Raw genomic sequence first — 22,458 nt, 5'->3', positions numbered from 1 at the left:
CCCCCCCCCCCCCCCGTTTGTATAGTTTGCTGTTAAGCATTTCCTCTTCCTCTTTTTTCTGTGTGTGGGGCCGAGGAAGGTGGCTTTTTGCTCTAGCTTTTTTATGTTAATTATTATTAATAAATCTTATTAAATATAATACTTGAAATACTGGATATTAATTTTGAAATTCACATTTTGGCAAACAGAAGGGATAGAATTCTTAAAAAAAACCCAAACAACTTTTTAAGCCTTTGAAAAAAGAATAGAGAATATATAAAATGTTCAAGCCTGTGCTCCTGCTATTTTTCACTACCTGCCCACTTTCCCACCATTGCAGCCACTGCTGCTCCTCGCACTACTGCTGCTGTTGCTGCTACTGCTGTGAGAGCCTGGAAGCAGTTTCTCCTCACCCTGCATGCTCTTGAAAAGAGTGCTCTGCTGCTGTCCTCCACTGCTATCTGAGTTGAATCATTGTGTAGAGGGTGATGTATAGAACTCCTTCCACCTCAATATCTTCCCCCACCCAATATGGATTTCTGGTCTGTCCTAGACATTTTCAGAAGGGGAACATAGAGTGGAGCAACAAATCGTACTATTCAGCCCAACCCCTTTCTAGTTTCAAGCAGATTTTTTTTTTTAAAGCTGACTTTGGGCTCCTACTGAAGGCTGCTACAGAAGTTTTTTTTTTTCCACAAGGAGGGCAGAAAGCCCCAAACCAGTGGATTTTAAGTCAGCGTTTTAGGGATTTTGTCTCTGATTGATATTTTTTCCCTTTTTTTCTCCTGACTAAGAAAAGTCAATCGTTCATATGCAAATATCCTATTGTTCTCCTTTGTAGTTTTGCCATTAGGGAAGAGGGCACAGAAGAATACTTTTCCAAGCCCCCTAGATAACGAAAAAAAAAAAAAGGTTTTTTCTCTCTCTTTGCCTTCAAGTAATTGTCTTTTGTTTTTATCATTGAGCTAGTTTCATTTAAGGAGTAAGTTTTTTAAAAAGCATGGCTAACTCTATGAAAGAGTAGTGTATTACCTATCTCAAGCAACTCAAAGTTTTGGAGTGCCTTTTCTAACTATTGTTCCTGGGTGCTGGTCCTTGAGCTTGGCTTGAATAATCCCGAGATTCAGAGGAAAAATTCATCTCCCCACAGCCCCTTGCCATTTAGGCCTGCCCAGCCTTAGCAACAAACCCATTATGAGATTTGTCCACACTATGGTAGTGCATGTATGGGGACCCCCAAACTGTGACAAAAGAAATGCAAATGGATGAAAATACTGGGGGAGGAGAATGAACCTTAAAAGAGATCTATAAATTTATTTATGTTAACCTTTTGAGTTTTATTTCACCTCTATAATAGCGAAGAAGTGTATTGGAATTGATAAAAAGGATTTTTGATTTCACTGCCTATGACCCTGTCACATTTATTGTATATTGCTGATTGCTTTAAGATTTAATTTTTTAAAAGTTTATCTGTATTAATCTAATCAATACTATTCTGTGATACTGAATCTTAATTTTAAGCTCCTGTGTTTTTGCTTATTTGATATATTCTGTTTGATTTTTTATTTGTACCATCCCCTGTACTGAAGAACATATCATTGTAAAAGCCCATAAATCCTTATGTATGCTGGATTTGTCACCTGATCCATTGAGGTCACATGTTGCTTTTATCTAGTCTTTGGATTGTATACAACTGCATACAACCTTTGGAGAATTTAATGACTTAAAAATTTAAATTGATTTTAAGGGGTCTTCAGAAAAGATTTTAGATATCTATTAGCTTCTGGAATTATATTCACATATCATATTCATATATGATATATCATAATCATAAATTATAAAGAATGTTGAATTAAAGGTGGAGAACAAAAGAGAAGTTCCTGCCAAAAAGTTTTTTATATAAAATAGGAAATCAAAAGTAGCTTCTGCATGCATGATATTTTAACTCTTCAGTTTAATCTACTTCCACGAGAACAATCAAGATTTCTTGGTGATGTTATAGACCCCAAAAGATTTTCATCAGCAGTACAGAGATTTTTGTTTTTTCTAGGCTCTTCTGCCGAATTTTGGAATAATGGCAGTAATAGACTTTGTTAAAAATATCTTTGCCAAGGTTGAAAGAATTGTTAATGTAAAATTTGTGACAAATATCCATTAGTTCATAGGTTTTTTTAAATGTCATATAGCAAGTGGCTATATAGCAACTCATATGAATACTATATTATAGTGGTTTTGTTTCTTACTGTCATTAACTGGGCTATTGTGAATTTTGGTACTTTCTTTGAATGTGCATTATCTAATGTACTACTGTTCTTTATAAAAACTTGTTACTTTGTGAAAATCATTTGCACTCACACAGTATACTGTTCATGACCAAGTTAAAAAGAAATGGATCTCATTTTGGGGTGAGAAATCTTTGTATTCTACCTCTCCTTGGCTGACACAGTGTGTCACTGATCGTAAGCTATATTTTTGATTTTTAAAACATTTTTATTGATTTTTATTCCTTGTATGTGCAATATAGTATGAGTTTTATTTTTTCTCTCCTGTTTTTTTTTTTGACTTGAAGCACATGTATTACCAGTATTAAAAGTTTTTTTTTTAATTTTGCACTAGGGTAAGTTTAAAAATGTCCATTAACCCTAATGTCAATGCATTCCCAAAAAAGCTTTAGCTATAGAAATGATGCCATTGATTGTTTAAAAAATTATGGGACTTTGCTTAATGATTCTGTCTGATTTCAAGAGAAGGGAACAAAAAGAGCCACTGCACTGTGCCAAAGAAGCACATAACTAACCTGCATAGTGCCTATTAAGCACAAGGTCAAATAGACCAACCAATTCCAGTGGGATTGATGAGATTTTGAGCCAAAAGAAGAGGACTTGAACTTGTTTGGGGTTTGAGGTTGTGGCTATTTTGACATATGTTAGAGGCATTTTGAGCCCTAACAAGCACCTCACTTTGGCTGCCATCCTGGCTCCCATAATCTAGTCCCTTTTCTGTCTTTTATAGAGTGGCAAACTTTCTATAGTCCTGGCTACTGATTCAGTAAGTACATAATTATGTAAATCACTTTAACTGGGCCCTGATTCAAGAACCTGTTATAGGTTTATTTTTCTTTTACTTAGATTTTTTTAAGACATAAGACTTTGATATTTTATATTTCCTCCAAAAGTTATCTTTTCTCCTTTATTTGGATTTTTTGATGTTTTTTTATTTTCTTTTGACAAGTGATTCATATACCTCATAACTCAGCCATGTATCCCTGAGTGATCCCTTTGTTTGATATTATTCTCCTCAGGGGGGAAGACTATGTTATTATTGTGAACTTTGATTTGAATTTGAGCCTAATTTAGAACAAGAGACTACCTCCCAGAATCCAGAATGCAAAGATGCCTGCAGAGACCACATGTTGCACTAGAAGATTGAGAGTGAACTTTGGGATGTACTAAATTGAATTATGGGGGGTTGAATGCATTTGTTTTGAATATACACTCTTATGACAAAGGGGACTGCCCCCAAACTGGCTTTTTGCCAATGTAGCAATCATTGGTTTTTGTTCTTTTTTCTCTTTTATTTCCTTTTTATCCCCAAATTATTGTAAGTTTTAGGATCACAGAGGGGTATGTGTAAGTAGAGATTGCTTAATGATTCTGTCTGATTTCAAGAGAAGGGAACAAAACTTTATACTACATTCCGCAGAATTCCTTTCATTTCCCAGCATCCCTTTTCCCTGTGTCCTCATGTTTGCATTTTTCACATTTTGTATATAGTTTGCTATAAGTGCTTCCTCTTCCTCTTTTTTTCCCTGTGCGGGGCTGAGGAAGGTGGCTTTTTGCTCTAGCTTTTTAATGTTAATTATTATTAATAAATCTTGTTAAATATAATACTTAGAATATTGGATATTAATTTTGAAACTCACATTTGGTAAGCCTACATCTATGTGCTTATGCGTAATATGCTACTTATATTCAGGCAGCTTTGAAGAAAATTATTTCTGTTGTCATATCTTTCAAGGAATCTTGAATTACGGATGGGAAGCACCTTGTTCACAGCCTTTAAGACAGCATTTTGCTCTACTTAATCAATTTCTTTGTTATATAAGTCAACAGTGGGACTTTATGTTCTCTACATCTTTTAGTTAATTGTGAAATAGTAAAGAAATGTTTTATTGATGAATATTACTTGTGAAAGCCTGCTATGAATACCTTAAGTGGAGATGCCTTTGCTTTGTGTACAGATAAGTCTCATAAAAATCTTGCAAATTTAGGCATAAAATTGCAGCTATTGATTTTCTCTGGCCCCTTTACTCAGTATTAATAAGGTAAGAGACTTTTGCCCATGCCTTTGGTATCTTCCCCTCTGTCAGATAGCTTCAGAATTGATACCTCAGTGCCTTCAGTAGTATTCTAGTGACAGATAAGTAGATAAGAGAGTAATGTAGGAGTAGGAGATAAAGAAATGAAGGTAGTCACAACAGAGCTGTTTTTTGTTTGTTTGTTTGTTTTTTTTTAAAGTGAAGACATTTACTGAAATGGTACAGCATGAACAATGGCAAACAAATATTTCCCCCATAAACCTTGGGAACATTATTCCACAAAAACATAGCATCAGTGGAAAAGCAGATACAGATAGAGGATAAATAAGAAGAGAGGCCCATACATAAGAAATATATGTGGTAAAAGCAATCCATACCACTGATGCTATAGGTGCCCAGTCTCTTTCCTTTTCTTGTGTTCACATACTGCTCCCCTTGGCTTCTGGGGCCTGCTCTTCCTGTAGCTAAATTCTATTCTGGGCAGAGCATCTCTTACTGGGCATGTCTACTCCACTGCAAGACACTGCCAAAAGGGAGAGGCAATAGAGTAGGTACCCACCACCCTCTGGAAGAGGTGCAAGGGAAAGTTGACGAGTGAGTTTCTCTCAAGAGGTAGGTTCTAGGGGCAGCTGGGTAGCTCAGTGGAGTGAGAGTCAGGCCTAGAGACAGGCGGTCCTAGGTTCAAACCCGGCCTCAGCCACTTCCCAGCTGTGTGACCCTGGGCAAGTCACTTGACCCCCATTGCCCACCCTTACCAATCTTCCACCTATGAGACAATACACCGAAGTACAAGCGTTAAAAAAAAAAAAAGAGGTAGGTTCTTCCTGGGCTTTTCTCCTTCAACTTCCAGAGTTCCTTTTCTCAGAGCTGACTTTCTAGCTTTTTTTTTCTTTAACATAAATTTGTTTTAATATCTTGTTTTTATGTAATTTGGATTTCACTTTATACTTTGTAATTGCACCTATTATTTGTTTAGTTAAGAATTCATCTCTTCAAGAGTTTTTTTTTAGTTATATGTCTTCTATAACATGATGAATATGGAATATATACACGCTAGCACATTATAATCTATATCAAATTTCTTACCATCTATCTAAGAAAGAAGAAAGAATTTGAAACTCAAAATGTGAGATAACAAATGTTAAAAATTGCTTCTATGTGTAGTTGGGAAAAAATACTACTAAACCACCTTTTAAAAAAAATATGGCTCCCCTGTACTTAAGGCAAAAACATAATCGCCGCTAAGGCATAGCTATTTATTGAGAACTGGTCAACTGATAGGCCACTATCAACAAAGCAGATTGTAGTACCCTAATAGAATGGCAAAAGACCTTGAAACTACATAGCATTTTTTTTAAAAAAAAGGCTACATAATTTACTAGAGGGGATAAGTAGAGAACAAAATCTTTTTAAAAAAGTTTTCATTCCAAACTTAATAAGAAAAAAATTAAATACACCTAACAAAATAAAGAATGGAATTTGCATATAAAACCTTTAACAATATATGGAACTAAATGAATCAAGAAACAACAGAAAAGCAAGGTGTTCTATGTCTCTGTTTAGGTCAGAGATTTTACTACTTCTAGGTTTATTTTGTCTTTTTAATCTTTCTTTCCTTCATTCTAATCAGTATGTATTGGCTTTCTGGTTCTGCTGATTTCACTTTGTAAGACTTCGTATAGGTCTTTTCATATTTCCTTAAATGCTTTATATTGATCATTTTTATGGAAAATACATATTCCATTTTATTGATACTATAATTTGTTCATTCATTCATTCATAGAAACACAGGATTTCCCCCCTTATTTTTGCAATTACAAAGAATTATAATCATTTTATAGAGATATATCCTTTTCCCCCTTTTTTTGGGGAAAAAAAAAGGACTTTTTAAAAAGTCCTAGCAACAGAAAGACCGAATCCAAGGTTGTGGTTAGTTTTGTGACTTTTACTATACTATCATTGCTTTCTAAAATATTTTGGCCAGACTGCAGTTCCACCAAAAATGTATATGTTCTTGCTGTAGTACATTCCTAATCTTTTGTCACTCTTTTACCATTTTTGTCATTCTGATGAATGTATGGAGGCATCTTAAGGTTTTTCTGACTTGCGCATATCAGATTATTGGGGAAATTAGGCATCTTTTTATGTGGCTACTTAAAGTTTGTATTTCAATTTTTACTTTTATCAGTTCATGACCTTTGACTACTAATCCAAATCCAGTGACCTTTTCTCAGTCCTCATTCTTCTTGGTTTCTTTGCAGCCATCTCTACAGATCAAACTCTGCTATTTGATACATTCTTCTCTCTAGATTTTTTTGGATATTATACTCTTCTATTCTCCTACTTCTCAGACTGTTTCTTGTTCAGTCTTTTTTTTTGACCGATTCTGCTCTAGATCACATCTCTAACAATAGCTGTCCCTTGGGGCTCTGTCCTGGGCCTTCTTCTCACCTCCCTCTATACTACTTCATTTCATGATTTCATTAGCAACCACGGATTTAATTACTACCTCTACTTTAATGACTCTAAAATCTAACTATTCTTCCCCAGTCTCTCTTCTTTTGACTTCTAGTCTCACGTCTCTGTGGAACTGCTATTTAAACATCTCCTGTTTATGTTTGCACTGAACTGCATTACTTCAGGTAAGCCTGGTTTTATTTCTCTGAATTTCTCATATTTCTCATCTATTGTTTTTCTTTTGACCTGGACCTATGATTTCACTGGTATGGTTTGCTCCTAGCAGACACTTCCTAAAAGGGGCAGTCACATCATAAATGCTCGTTAAATGATCTGTTCTGCAGCTCACAGACTTGGAAAGCTGTTTGTGGCACTGAGAGCTAAAGGTATTTACTCAGGTCCCCTAGTCCCAGTAGGTGTGGGAGGCAGGACTTCCAGGGCTTTCTGACTCACTCCCTGGCTAATTAACTTTTTCTTTACAACGCTAGGTTACCTATTGATCATTTCTCAGAACCAAAATATTTGCTCCAGGGTTATTTTAAATGTGGACTTGTCAAATGCTTATGCACTGGGACTAATTCTGGTTTATTCTGTTTCATTGATCTGTTTCTTTATTTTTTATCTTGTACCAGATGATTTTTGTAAATATTGCCTTATAGAGTAAGTTTTGAGACTTGATAGTGTTAATTTCTCTCTATCAACTTTCTTTTTCATGAATGAATAATGAAATTTATTAGAGGTGTGCCAAAATAGTTCCATAGTTCCATTTTTCCTCATGCAGTCTTTTAGAATTTTATCTAAGTATATTAAATAACTTATTAGTATTCTGAATGTTATTGTAATGATTTGAAAATTAGATGGAAGAAAAAGTTATTTCAGTGGGTATTTATGTTTTTATCATTTGTTCATTAAGAGAGAATATTATTCTATTCAGTTCCTTAATTCTTGTCAAAATAATTTTGAAGTTGTCTTTGTAGAATTATCTCAATAAGTTAATGTACATATATTTGATTATGTTGTTCTCATAAAGAATATTTATCTACTGATTCTTAATTATGGTATGCAGATGATTTTTTTGTAGGGGTATCTTATATAGTGCTGCTATTTTACTAAAGATATTTATTCCATTTTTTAGCTTCAATTGTTTTCTAGGTAGAAATGTTATCTGCAGTTATTTTAATCATTTCATTGCTAAGATTTCTAAAACTATTTGAAACAATTAAATGTATTCTTCGCTAGAATCTCTAGCTTTCAACAAAGATCAATTCAGATATGATTTTTTAAATAAAGCATCTCTTGACCAACCTCTCTTCCTCCTTATTTACTTAGCTGCAGACATGCTCTATTCCTCTAGCAGAGTGTAAACTTCTTGAGGGAAGGAACAGTTTTATTTCTGTCTTCCTATTTCCAGCAGCTAGCACTTCATGTTTATCGAGTTGAATGGAATCAATAGATATCTAACAGAAAAGCCAGACCAAGTACTACTGAAAAAAGGGACTTTGAACTTGTTGAACCATCATGTCCTATTACAAAACAGAGAGCATTTCTGTGAGAGGCTTCATTCTCATAGGGTAAATGAGGCCAAGAGCTTGGGCAGGAAAGAGAGATCTACATCTGGGGACAGAGACAGCAGCAAGGAGAAAGGAACAATTTCAGGAATGAAAATTAAGGCATGGGCGAAGATAGAGTTCTGAAAGGTGGGATCAGGTAAAGGCAGAATGGATTCAAAGAGGTCCAGACATAGGAAGCAATGATCTGACTGACTCATTTTTAGCTCATTCATAGAATTTATTTGGATATGTTTATGTGACCGTGATGATAAATAATAAATTTAATTTGGTAAAAACAATCTTTATATTTTTGTGTTTATAATAGCTACCTGGTTCTCATCTATAAAGATCTACCTGACTTGTCTTTCTAAAAATAAAGACTATACATAAAGAAGCCAGCATTATACTTGAATTCTCAACCCTCCCTTACCACCTCCGTCCAATTACTGGCTATGTCTTCTTGTTTTTACCTCTACATTTCTCACATCCATCCCCTTCCTTCTATTCATACAACTACTCCCTTAGCTTGGACGCTCATCACACCTTAAACTTGGGTTATTGCAACAGCCTCAATGACTCAAGTCTCTTCTTACTCCAGTTCTTCCTACACACTTTGGCCTTTGCACTGGTCATTTCCCACATCTTAAACACACTGCCTCTTCATCTCAAAGAAACTCACTGTTATATCACAAGAGAGTTCAAATACAACCACAATTTTATATAAGCTTTTCTTGATCTCTCAGACTGCTAGTGCTTTCTTTTACAAACTACAGCATATTTAATTCATTTGTATTTATTTGTATTATTACCTTTCTATTTATTCTGTATATGCTTATAATTGTACAATCTAAATTCATGGGTAGTGGAGTGTTCTATCAATCAACCAACTAACAAATAATTATTTAAGTGCCTACTAATGACAAGGACTGTGTTAGAAGTTTAATAAATGTGAGACTGATAAGTCATTTCTCTAAAGGTTATATATCATTTCCCTCCAAGATAATTTATATTTAAAAACTAATTATCTTAGCTTTAAATTATAACTTGATAAAAATTAACTTCAAATTAGAAAATATTATTTTTATGTTATCATTACTATTGTAATAAACATGTCACATATTTGTTTTGTTTGATATTTTAATAAAACATTTTTGGCTTAAATTCAAATTACATGGACCTACAATAATTGCAGGTGTCAACTGGCAACCTTAAGATAATTCTATAGGGGGGGCAGCTGGGTAGCTCAGTGGATTGAGAGTCAGGCCTAGAGACAGGAGGTACTAGGTTCAAAGCCGGCCTCAGATGCTTCCTAGCTGGGTGACCCTGGGCAAGTCACTTCAGCCAATACATAGAAGTTAAGGGTTTAAAAAAAAGGTAATTCTATAGGTAGAAGTTTCTAATTTTAATTATTTAAAATCAACATGGCTATTAACATTCCTCTGGGTTTCCAACTAGGGTACTAGGAAGAAAAGAATGGAAATTAAATTCACTTTACAGGCAGATAAAATTCAGTTATTTGGAGAAAGTGCCAATTATAGTATTTTTAGTTTTTAAATTCTTTTCTCAAAGACAGTAAGAATCATAGAAATTTGAGACATTAAAAGTAATCTAATTCAATTATCTCATTTTACCCATCTCACTTGAAGAGGTTGCCCTCCTATTCTGTACCCAAGCAAATCTTTCTACCTGTGCAACAGATCTTATTCCATTTTGGGTCCTCTTCAACAGATTGCTCCCTCTGTCATCTCCATTCTCTTATTTATCTTCAATTTCTCCTGTCTACTGGATTTCTTCCTTACTGCCTACACACATGCTGAGGTCTCCCCCATCCTCAAAAATCTCTTTTGTTTCTTCTATTCCCTATTAAACATTCTTATATCTCTTCTGCCCTTTGTAGCTAAAAGCCTCAAAAAAAGCCTTCTACAATAGGTATGTTCACTTCCTCTCTTCTCAATCTCTCCTCATTCCCTTACAATCTGGTTTCAGATTTCATCATATCACAGAAACTGTTTCTCTCCAAAGTTACTAAAGATCTCTTAATTGCCAAATCCAGTGGTCTTTTCTCAATTCTTTACTCTCCTCAAACTCTCTGTAGTCTTTGACAATTGATAATCCTCTTCTTGATATTCTCTCACCTCTCTAGGTTTTCAGGACACTACTCTCTCCTAATTCTTTTATCTGGCCTTTTTCTCTGTCTTCAAATTTAGGTTGTACCCACTAACCTTGGGTGCCTGACATGGCTCTGACCTGAGCCCTCTTCTCTTCTCCCTATTATTTCACTTAGTGTTATCATTAGCGCCAATATATTTAATTATAATCTCTATCATGATTATTATCCAACTCTACCTAACCAGCTCTAATTTCTACTCTAACTTCCAGCCTCACATCTTCAACAGCTAGACATCTGGATGTGGATATTCAGCAGATATCTCAAACTCATCCAGACCAAAATTGAATTCATTATCTTTCCCCTTTTTCAAATTTCACTCTTACTATCAGGAGTCCTACTAGCCTTCCAGATTATAAGAATTACAACTCAAGTGACATCCTGGACTTCTCACTATCTCTCATTTCTCAGTATCCCTTACCCTCTCATATCCAACCTGTTGCCAAGGCCTTTTTTTTTCATCATTGCAATATCTCTAGAATAAAGTCCCTTCTCTCCTCTGATGTTGCCAGCACCCTGGTAGAGGTCTTCATCAATATTTGAACTATTGCACTATGTCTCCTAATGGATCAGCCTGCCACACAAGTCTCTCCATTCCAGAACATCTTCCATTGAGCTGCTGAAGTGATTTTTCCTAAAGCACAGGTCTGACCATATTCCCATCCTATTCAATAAACTCCAGTGGTTCCTCATTACCTCTGGGAATAAAATACAAATCTTCTGTTTGTAGTTCAAAGATTAAAACCTTGCCCCATACCCTTCTGAAACCTTATACCTACCACTAACTCTTGGATTCAATGTCAACAACAAGATACTACATTTCTCTGGTTGAGCCCCAACTGTGGAATGCTCACTCTCTCTTTATCGCCACCTCTTGGCTTTCCTGACTTCTTTCAAAAGCATTTCCCAACCCTTCTTAATTCTAGTGTTTTTCCTATCAATTATTTTCTATTTTTGCTGTGCATTGTTTGTTTATACATGCAGTGATCCCTTACCTATCGCAGGAGTTATGTTCCAGAGACTCCCACAATAGGTGAAAATTTGCAAAGTAGGAGCATTATATTTATTATTTATATATATTTTAAGGCTTTATAAATACTTCCCACTCTCCTATAAACCTTTTCCACACTCTTATTAACCTTTCCCACACTCTTATTAACACTTCACATGCTCTTAAAACACTTTCTACACTCTTAAACCTACGTAATTTTAACAACATATAAAATTCTATATGGGTACTTACCAGTGAAGTACTATACCACAACTTGAATAAAAATCCAATGATAGAGCAAAAACCCCGTGATACAGAATTAGATATATACATTTTTTAAAACCACGCAATACAGTGAAGCCACAATAAGTGAACTGTGATATAGCAAGGGAAAACTGTATATGTTTGCTTGCTGTGGACATTGGCTTGTCAGCCCTTTGAAGGGCAGGACCTGTCTTTTGCCTCTTTTTATATCCTCCCCCCCCCCCCAGTGCTTAGCACTGAGCCTGACACTGGTAGTAGTTTAAGAAATGCTTCTTGACTGACATGATAAAATAGGGGCCTAGAGAGATAAAGTGATTCAACCAAGGTTATATATATCTAGCTAACAAATGGCTGAATCAAGACAAAGCCTCAAATCTTCTGACTCCTAACTTGGCGCATTTGAGATTTTATATCCTATACATAAAATTATCAGTACTTTTACTAAAAAAGGCAACCAGATTACTTACATTTAACGCTGGAAATCATGCTAACTGGCATTGAGCAATCTACAACAGCTGAAAAGGAAAAACATAGGATTTAATAATTCTAAATTGAATATTGATTAAGTTAGAAAAAGTCCTCAAAATGTTTATATTTTGAAAATTGTAGCAAAATTAAAAATTTATGTTTTTCTATGATGGATCTTCATAAGGTATTCTGATTGATACTTATGGATTTGATAATTATTTCAGAATCCTCAATAAAATAATTTGTTTATAATTGAGCATATTTTACTTTTAAAGCCCCATAATCCATGTTTTGGGCATTGAGGTAGTGCAGAAGATAGAGTGCCAGCTCTGGAGTCAGGAAGAGACTCATCTTCCTGAGTTCAAATCTGGCTTCAGACACTTACTAGTTGTGTGACCCTGGGCAAGTCACTTAATCCAGTTTGCCTTAGTTTTCTCATCTGTAAAATGAGCTGGAGAAAGAAATGGTGAACCATTCCAATATTTCTGCCAAGAAAATCCCAAATGGGGTCAGGAAGGTTTGGACATAACTGAAAAACAACTGTACAAAAACCCATGTTTTTTAATGTGTTAGGGAAATACACTTAAATTCAGTTGAATCTTTAATGTTTAAATTTTACATTCAACACATTTTCAAAGTTTATGTATATTTCATAGAATTTCAGAAGGAATCTTATAATTATTTAGTACAACTCTCATTTGAAATATGAGGCAACTGTGGTTCAGAGAAAGGAATAGATCTTCATAAGGTTACATAGCTATTTAGAGACTGGCACAGGAATCTAGGTCTCCCAACTCCTAATCAGTAATCTTTCCAATTAAAATAAACATTCTATTTTAAGGCTTTTATTCTTTGGAATAATGAATATTCCTTAAACCAGTGTTTGGAGGAATTCTAGTCAGTGGAACTATGACATCTTCTGGAGTTCTGCATCTAAATAACTTCTTCTGGGTAGAAGGCAGGATGGAAGATAAATCCAGAGAAACTGCTATGCTGGAACTCAAAGTTGGTATATATTTATTAATATTAATTTTGATAACAAAGTTAGGACAGTAGAAAGTTCAGATATTTTAAATCAATCTATGGCAACATCAATCTATGGCAGAAGGATAGCTTTCTTTCTGAACCATTGTAGTTAATTAAAAATATTTTAAATGAGCTAGGAAATAGAACAGTGACAAATCAAAACTCTCAGACATATAAAGAATCTACTTTAGGCCAAGAATTATAATAAGTGTTATTTCAGACTACCAATCTATTCTTTGTTTGGATTTTTAAAAGGCCAAGTTCAGGTATGGCTTTTTAATCTCTTGCTTTTAGTTCTAACTTGATATATTTATTTATAAACACTCTTTTAGAAGAGTAGGATCATTAATTTTTAACTTTGGCAAAAAGACTGTTTTCATTCCCAATATTACTTAAGATTACCTATAGTAATATCTAAGCCCTATTCAAATAAACAAGCATCATAGGAATTGGAGAATCGGACCTGAAAGAAACATCAGAGGCTTTTAATCCAACTTCCTCATTCTACAGATGAAGAAACTGAGGCCCAGGGAGGAAAAGCAACTTGCCCAAAATGACACAGGTAGTAAAATTCAGGGTCAAGGTTTGGAACTGGTCCTGACTCCAGGGCCAGGGCTTTTTTCAACTATACCCATTTCCATTTACAAATAAAAGAAACATAAAGACACACAAGGAATGAAATTTAATAAAAAAGTAAAAAGGCCAATGTTCAGTTACATGGAAGCAGTTGACCCCTAGAACAGTGTTCCCCAAACTAATTTGGCCATGGAACACTTTTGGGCTTTTAAGTGAATCCCAGAATGCTAATGCCAGGAATCTGGGGGTATGGAAAACCCATGGGACAAAGAGTAAGTCAAAGAAATTTTGGTATAAAAAGTAGAAATTAAGCTTATTTTCATATTTCCCCAAATTCTGTATATAATAAGCATTTCTGATGTATTCACAATCTTACACTTAACATTTCAGAGAGAAAATATCACTAATAATAACAACTAAAATTTCTATGGCTTTTAAGGTTTACAAAGTACTTTCCTTACAACAACCCAGTGAGATAGATAATGTAAGTATTATTATCCCCACTTACAAATTAGGAAAATGAGGCTAAGAGCAGTTAAATGATTTGCCCAGGGTCACACATCTAAGTAAGTATCAGAGTAGCATAATGTGAATCTAGTTATCTTCTAGGTAACTATAAGTTTAATACAATGGGTGTTTCCTGCTATTTTCTGTTGCTTCTAAATAAGCATTTTCCTGTAGATCCCTATTTGCAATACACAGAATGCTAGGGATTAAGAGAACACAGTCTGGGAAAGGGAGCTCTGGAACTTTCAAAATTCCAAAATGAAAATCTTTTAGAAATAAAGGGAAAATGACTTGATGCCAGAAAAAAATTTACCTAGAGTCAATGAATTTACTAATACTAGGAAATTTGAATAAAAAATGTTAAGAGTTGGAAGAATCATAGAGATGATCTAATCCAGGTCCCTCATTTTGCAGATGAGGAAATACTGAAGCCCTGACTTGCCCAGGGTCATCCAACAAGCTGGTAGTAAAACCAGGATTATGGCAGAGAATTTAGTAGATTATGATATTATGGGAAGCTTATCTCCAAATATGCAGTGAGACTAGATATTAAAGTTATAGAAAAAGTTTGTAATATAAAAATATTAAAACATTAGAATAGAGTATTTTAGACAATTATCAGTCATATATCAGTTGTATCTGAAAGTAACAGATTACAAAGTATATACAATGGTTCCAACATGTCACAAAGTATTATACAGTAATTTTAACTTTTAGACAATACTGATAAAACAAAGGACACTTTTAAAAAAAAGGGCAGCAGCTAAAAAAATAAGCAAACTTCAAGCATTCAGCAAAATAGCACTGAAGAAAATAAAAAGACAAGATTAAATCACCAAGGGACCATATTAGTACTCATATGGCTCAATTTTGAGGGGCAAAACTATAATATAAAGACTCTAAATTTTGTAGACTCTTCCAAAAAAAGATGTACTTTGGGATGCTTTTCTAGCCCAAATAAAAAACAAACATCAAATTTGAAAATATTTGGTGTATTGAAATCAAAGATCTAATCATGAAATGCTACAGAAAAATCATAAATAGGACAAAAAAGGACATTTAGAGGCATATCACCATTCAAAAATAGATGAAAAGGCTGGCTTCATGGAAAAAGTAAACATTTGCTAAATTATATTCAAGGTTTAGTGATATGAAAAAATTTAAATTAGGCAGATATTAACTAAACTGATCTCAGACAGGTGCTGAACCAATTACATGAATCTTTCTACAACCCAATTCACCCATTCTTTCTACAGGTTGATTCTAATGAGAACTGAAGGGGCTAAAATTGTGTGTAGAAGGTTCATATACATTTTTACCTTTGGCTGAAAGGATTTTATTATAGTGAACAGCCATGTGGTTCTTGATCAGGTAGAGGGTACTTAGTCTGAGAGAGGAGGAGTCAGTGCAAAAAGCTATAAAATTAAAACACATTTGATCATTACACATTTCAGTCTAAAATCAAAATGACCAAGACATTAAACAAAGAGTTATTGATAAGCATGATCATCCCCATAAATCATTATGAAATATAATTAAATGGATATTGAGAAGGGAAACTATGTGATTTGAGTCTGTCTGACTTCAGGTAAAATATTTACCAATGAGATGTAACCTTTCCCCAAGAGCACACAAGAATTCAGAGAAAAGGTTAACAGGCATTTTAGATTCCATTCCCTGTAAAACACTATCTTTCCTTGTATTTGCAATACTAAATTTGCTAAGGGCACTCAATTTTCCTAACTAAAAAGGCTCAGTTATCCATATCTTTGAAAACAAGGTAGTACTGACACCTTTCCTATATTTAAACCATTTCTTAAGCCGGGAACCAAAAAAACAAATAAGGAAAATAAACCTGAACACAATTTATATCAGAGACCCTATTTTGGCAATGATCTAAAAATCACTGCATACAACCTGGTTTCTAAAGCTTCTCTGCTACCTTATAAAGTACCAACAGCAATCCCCAAATCTCACCTAAATTTTTTCAAGAATATCTTTGAAATAATTTTGATCTTTAAAACATATTCATGAAAATATTCATGTAGTTTCTAAGTCTAACTTTGAAATTTTGAGTTTCAAGCAAAAAGTATACTTTTCAAAAGAGTTTAAGATTATTAACTTATATTTGTACACAGAGACCTTAAAAAGGGAAATATTGTAGGTGTAATTGAAAAGTACCTTCCCCATACTCTTTTCTATGCTTCTAAAAAAAAGGATTTATTTTTCCATTATTTTGCTAAGAACACATTCATTTAGAATTCAAGAACTACAATAAAAAAATCAAAAATATAAATTTGCCTTAATGGTAAAAAAAACAAAAAAAATTCAGTCATATTAAATACTTTTCTAATAAATAATTATTGGAAAAGAATACCAGATATCCTTATTCAAAGGAGCAGATTAAACAAGGCAAATCTGACAGTGCTTCCTTAAAAATCTCTTTTTTCCAATGTTCAATGTTTCTAATTAATTACATCAGGGATAAGACCTCAATAAAATGCTAATTCAGAATTCAAATTATTTTATGTCATCTATTAATGTCCATTTCAAAAAGGAAGGCATGTTTTGGACTAAGGGCTATATGTTGGCGGCATCAATTAATAGCCAGCAGGAGGCAAAGTGAATCATTGAATCTGGAAGTTTTCCTATAACATTACTTTAATAGTTACAGAGCAGAGATATGAGGTTAGTAACTTTTACTAAGTGAAATAAATGACTTTTAAACCATGCAGTTTAACATGATTATATATGCAAAACACAGAAATATAGTTAAACCTTTTAACGAAACATTCATTAGCCAGTATTTTTCACTTACCATTACTTTTTGTGCTTAAGTGTCCTGTAAATGGGCTTGATGGAACATATCTGGGCATGACATAGTTTGTTCTGACTTTTAACAAAAATGTGACAATTAGAACAAAAGAAAAATTTCTGACAAAGGACATAATATGGAGAATAATTTTTAAGTCATAAAAATTTTTATTTAACTGATTAAGCAGATTGCAATTTTATTGAGCATTCTTTACAAGACTGCATAATTGTCATAATCAATTTTCTCAGGCTAGATCATCATCAATCATGATTCTGTGACATTTATTTTTAGTATTATATTTTAAGACATGCATCATATGTAATGATAAATCCACCAGATGCTATTTAATTCAACAAATATCTATTAAATGTTTATTGTATCGAGTATTATGCTAGCCACCGAGAATATATAAATATTCTGTCCCTACTCTCAAATTTGAAGTCTAATATTTGGGGTTTGTATATACAAAAATGAGCATATGATATATCGAAAGGAAGGTCTATAGTACTGTGACAAAATGAGAGGAGGAAGAGATCATGCTCGGTTTGCTGACTGGGTGAGTGACCCAGGGAGAGGGAGATGTTGTAGAGAAAGGGTTTCATGGAAGTAATATTTAAGCTTAGGTCTAAAAGGAAGAAGTGGATTTTATTAAATGGAAATATTAAAGGACTATGTTTCAAGCAAGGAAATTAAAGAATAAAAAAACCACTAGAAGTTTAATTTGCCTGGGATATATGGTAAATGAAAGAGTATAATAGAGATAAGATATGGAAAGTTTCAAATCAATCAACCAATAAACATCCTACCTCTGTGTCAGGCACTGTATTAAATGCTAGAAATACAAATAAAAAGAAAGTCCCTACCCTCAAGAAACTAACAATCTAACTGAAAGCATTGAATGGGGGAAAGATAACCCCTTGGTACAGGGGTTTTTTGAAGAGTTTCAAAGAAGTCCAAAAGAAGTGTGACTTATGGGAAATGAGAGAGAACTGTGCTGAGTCTCTTCTTTAAACAGAGGCTCTGCCTAGAAATCAAAGGAACCAATTAGAGGGGCGGAGGGTAGTGATTAGGCAGAAATGAGTACCAGACAGATTTAACAGCCTTGAATTCCAGACTATGGAGTTTCATAGTGATGCTTGAGGCAATAGGGAACCACAAAAGGTTCCTGAGCAAGGTAATGACATGGTCAGATCTTTGCATAGGAAGATTAATTTGGCAGCTATGTAAAGGATGGAAGGAAAGAGAGATGGAAGGTAATAAAGGCCAATTGGAGTCTGAATAGTCCAAATAACAGGTGCAGGAGAGTTGTTTAAAAAAAGAGAAGAGAGTATGGAGATGAGATATTTCCAAGAGAATTGACAGGACTCAAAAACTAAAGGAAGGAGGGAAGAGTTCAAGATGGGATCATGACAGGGGTATGACAAAGCCAAGAGAAAAGTTATAGGTCTTTTCTTAGGATATAGTGATCCTGAGTTTGTTTGTAGGCAAAGGGAGGTCCTATAGCATTAGAATTAGAGCTGGAAAGTTACATTTGGAAATCATATAATCCAACAATCTCATGAAAAGATGAGGAAACCAAGACCAGTATTCACATAGGTAGTTAAAAGACAGAGCAGAGATTTGAATTGAGATCTCTGATTCTTATTCCAAATCTAGCACTCTTTCTATTCTAACACAATGTCCTCCCATATTTGCTAGCAGAAAAAGAGAGAATAAAGATGAGAAAAAATGATAAACCAAGGTCTCAAAGGAAACTGGAGGTAATGGTATCAAAGGCACAAGAGGATAGGAATTGGCCAGGGAGAGCACACTTATCTCAGTGTGAGATTGTAGGGAAAGAGGGATGTTGATGTTGCCAAACTCAATATGGTCAAGAAATTAGCTGTGAAAAGCTGAAGGGTGCTTGTTGAAAAAAATAAGGGAAAAATTTTGATAGAACACAGATGCAAAAAGGAGAGTGAATGATGGAAAACAGATGTAAAGATAGCAGCTCTGAAGGGTGAAGCAGAAGACAGATTCTAATATGGGAAAGACAGATTAGAATAACTAAAAAAACTTTCATGCATAGGGTAGAGCCTTGGTAAATAAGCCAAGTCAAGGTAGAAATTAGGATACCTCAGGCAGAAAAAAAGAAGGCACAAGTTAAATTACTCAGAGTATTAGCTGTTAACTCCAAAGTTTCTTAAAAAACAACAACAAACAACAAAACAATAGGTTTGAACCTGGTGTCTAAGTAGGACAGGGGTTTTATTTCTCTAGACAATGAAAAGAGGGTTGCTAAAGGCAGTTGTTTGACTTAGAATTGGAGACTAAGAATAGAGTGGACAAGTTAACAGAATTCTAACCTGATCAGGATTGATTAAAGGGGCCTATGGAAAAAAGAGAAAGACAAAAGGCTACGTTTTTCTAGAAAGGCATTGTTTAGTATTTTAAATCCATTCAAAGCATACTGAATAACATGAACTGTATGAGACATATGTATGAGATGTTTCAATAATATATTTCTTTTACTCTGAAAGGTTGTAAAGTTTAGTTAGAACTGTGTTATTGCTAGATTTCAGTGAATTATATGAGAAAATGTATACTCACATAAAGTAAATTTAGGGGAAAGGACATGTTCTTAAATGAGAGAGAGGTATCAAATTTATCAATGTATTTATGACCAAATTAGTACTTCTAATTATTCAACTTTGTTCTATAAGAGAATACCTAAGATATGCTAGGTCACAAATGAAAAAAGAATGAAAAAGTAAAAATTGTCTTTTAAAAAAGATTTTAAACTAAATTTTGGTAAAGTATTAATTATGCTTTGAAATACTTAAGTATTTTCTTACTAAACTGTGATTGAAAGGTTAAAATTTTTTGTTTTCAAGTTGTTAGTTTTGACAGTACTTAATATTGATTTGGCTTTTATTATTTGTGGCAAATGGTAAATGTGCCAAATACATGAAGTATATTTATGTTAACTGATATATGGTATTTATTTTAAAATTATGAAATCAGTAGCAGTGCATGATGTATATGTGTCATTGCCAGAGAGAAAATTCAATGCTGAAGGGATGTTTTAGTTTTTTCTTTCATATCCCTAGCACCTTCTATAGTGCTTTGTACACAGTAAATGCTTAATGTCTGTTAAAATGAATCAAATGTTACTATATATTGCAAACAATAAAACTGACTTTATTGGGTATATTATTAAAGCATCAATTTTAGTTTATGTCTTTTCACTCAATAATCATATGCTGAAAAATTATTATATGCACAAAATTACACTATACAAGAGATTAAGATTGTATATAACTCTCAGAAATCATAAAAGCATTTAGTTTGCCTTCTAAGGAAAGTATTCACAATAATTTTGTTTTAAAACTACCTGCACTTTAAGGTGGTTGTACAAGAAGTAAAATTGTCTATGTTTACATATATCTATGTTTAGCAATCTACTGCTCAATTAAGTATTTTTTCAAACAACATAGTCAAAGGTCATTTGTTGTCGCATGTTTAAGAATTTTCAAGACACAATCAAGTTTCACCAAAAGTTACTCTTTTAAATTAAGATATTAAACTGCATTCAATGACTAGTTATTTCCTTATTTGAGTTACAGCTTGAATCCTCTTTTAGATCTGCTGTTTTGACTGTAAAATACTTGAACTGAAGAGTTGGTGGTTCACAGTTCTGCATTAATGTATATTAATTCCAGTTTTTCTGGGCAAGGACGGACAAGTATTCTAGGGTGTGGGGAGGGGGCGGGGAGGAGTGGCGTAGAAGAGACCCAAGTAGAAATCCAGGCTTGGGGTAGAAGGGATGTTCACAGATCCTTAACTCATAGGAGTATAGGTTTTATTTGTCTTTAATATTGGGGATCCATGAACTTTAAAAAAAAAGATACTTTATATAATTGTTTCATATTTTATGCATTTAAAAACATTCAGAAAAGTGGTCTATGGACTTCACCAGACTACCAAAAGAATGCCATAGCACAGAAAAGGTTATTGATTTAATTGAACCCTCTTATTTTACAGTTAAGGAAACTGAGGTCCAGAGAGGCAGCTGGGTGGCCCAAAGAGTCCCGGATTTGAAGTCAGTCAGACCCAAGTTCAAATCTTGCCTCAGGTACTTACTTGGCTGTGTGACCCTGGGCAATTTCTCAGGCTCAATTTCCTCATCTGTAAAATGGGGATAAATAATAGCACCTACCTCACAGTTTTGTTTTGAGGATGAAATGAGATAACTAACATATGTAAAGCACTTTGCAAACCTTAAAGCCTATGTAAATGGTAGCCATTATTATTATCATTATCAAATGTCAGAGGTGGCAAGTGGGCCACTATCCATCCCCCACCCCCCCAACCCCACTGCTTGTGATTCAAAATCAGGTTTCATGAGTTCAAATCCATTGCTCTTTTTACTACTACTACACCTTGCTGATCTTCTCAAACGTTAGTTCCTACATCTTTACAGCACATTTATACCCCAAGATCACAATTCAGAAGCAGAAAGGGGCCCGGTCAACAGAGGACTTTACTATGCCTGTAACACGGAACACCTCTACTAAAAAAGTCAAAAAAATTTTAAAAAAAGACAAAGGAGGATGAGAGAATATAACTCAACCCTGGGAAAGGAGAATCAAGTGATAGTGTCACAGACGCAGGATTTTTTTTTTAAGTTGTAAGAAAGATCTTTAGAAATCACCTGGTCCAACCCCATCTTTTTTACGTTTGGGGAAACTGAGGCCTGGAGGGACGAGAGTGAGAGTGGGAGGTAGAGAGCGGGAGCAGAGTCTACCCCAGGAGGAAGCGTGAAGAGGCCGCGGGAGGGCAGAGGGGTCACACTTGTGGGGGTGGAGGTGGCTGATTGCAGAGCGAGGTAGTCTTGTGGAGAGGGATACTAGAGAGTGGGGAAGGAAAAAATCGGGTCTGAGCTCCTCGAGAAAGGCGCCCCTCCCCCCGTTCAGCTTTCACACCGCGACCAAAGTGCAGGGCCACAGTGCAGGGCGGCCCCTTTACCTTTCCGGGGGCTGTCCTGGTTCTTTCCTCCCATATTCTCCCCTTACTGCCGCTGAGAATGAGCTGGGCCCCCCTCTAACCCCCCCCGAAGGTCGATCTCCGGGCCTGGCCCAGCCCACCCTCCCCGTTCCACCCTCCCGCTGCGGTGGTGCAGACGGCGGTGGCGATGGTGATGGCAGCGGTGGCGGAAGGTGATGGAGGGGAGGCCCGATAGAGCCTGGTCGCTGGGTGACTGTCGTCAGGGAGTTGCTAAGGCGCCTTTGCGGCCCTGATTATGGCGTCACGACGTAGAGGAGGGGGCGTGGTCATCTTTCCCGGGACCACCCCGATTCC

The 22,458-nt window shown here is 34.9% G+C and overlaps 1 protein-coding gene across 1 annotated transcript in view; it reads right to left on the bottom strand.

Annotated features, from left to right (window-relative positions):
- The window catches only part of SPATA7 (spermatogenesis associated 7), a 70,225-nt gene extending 48,066 nt beyond the window's left edge, over nucleotides 1-22,159 (bottom strand). The window contains exons 1-5 of the mRNA XM_044659987.1: nucleotides 22,126-22,159; nucleotides 21,812-22,006; nucleotides 17,122-17,196; nucleotides 15,623-15,718; nucleotides 12,194-12,241 (exon numbers count right to left, since the gene is read on the bottom strand). Of these exons, the coding sequence (XP_044515922.1) occupies nucleotides 12,194-12,241; nucleotides 15,623-15,718; nucleotides 17,122-17,196; nucleotides 21,812-22,006; nucleotides 22,126-22,159 (448 nt within the window). The remainder of the gene's footprint in view (nucleotides 1-12,193; nucleotides 12,242-15,622; nucleotides 15,719-17,121; nucleotides 17,197-21,811; nucleotides 22,007-22,125) is intronic.
- Nucleotides 22,160-22,458: the final 299 nt, after the last annotated feature.

Source organism: Gracilinanus agilis, chromosome 2, assembly GCF_016433145.1.
Source record: "Gracilinanus agilis isolate LMUSP501 chromosome 2, AgileGrace, whole genome shotgun sequence".
Classification (NCBI taxonomy): Eukaryota; Metazoa; Chordata; class Mammalia; order Didelphimorphia; family Didelphidae; genus Gracilinanus; species Gracilinanus agilis.
Note: the sequence above shows the minus strand (reverse complement) of the source record. Positions and strands in the feature narration are given on the sequence as shown.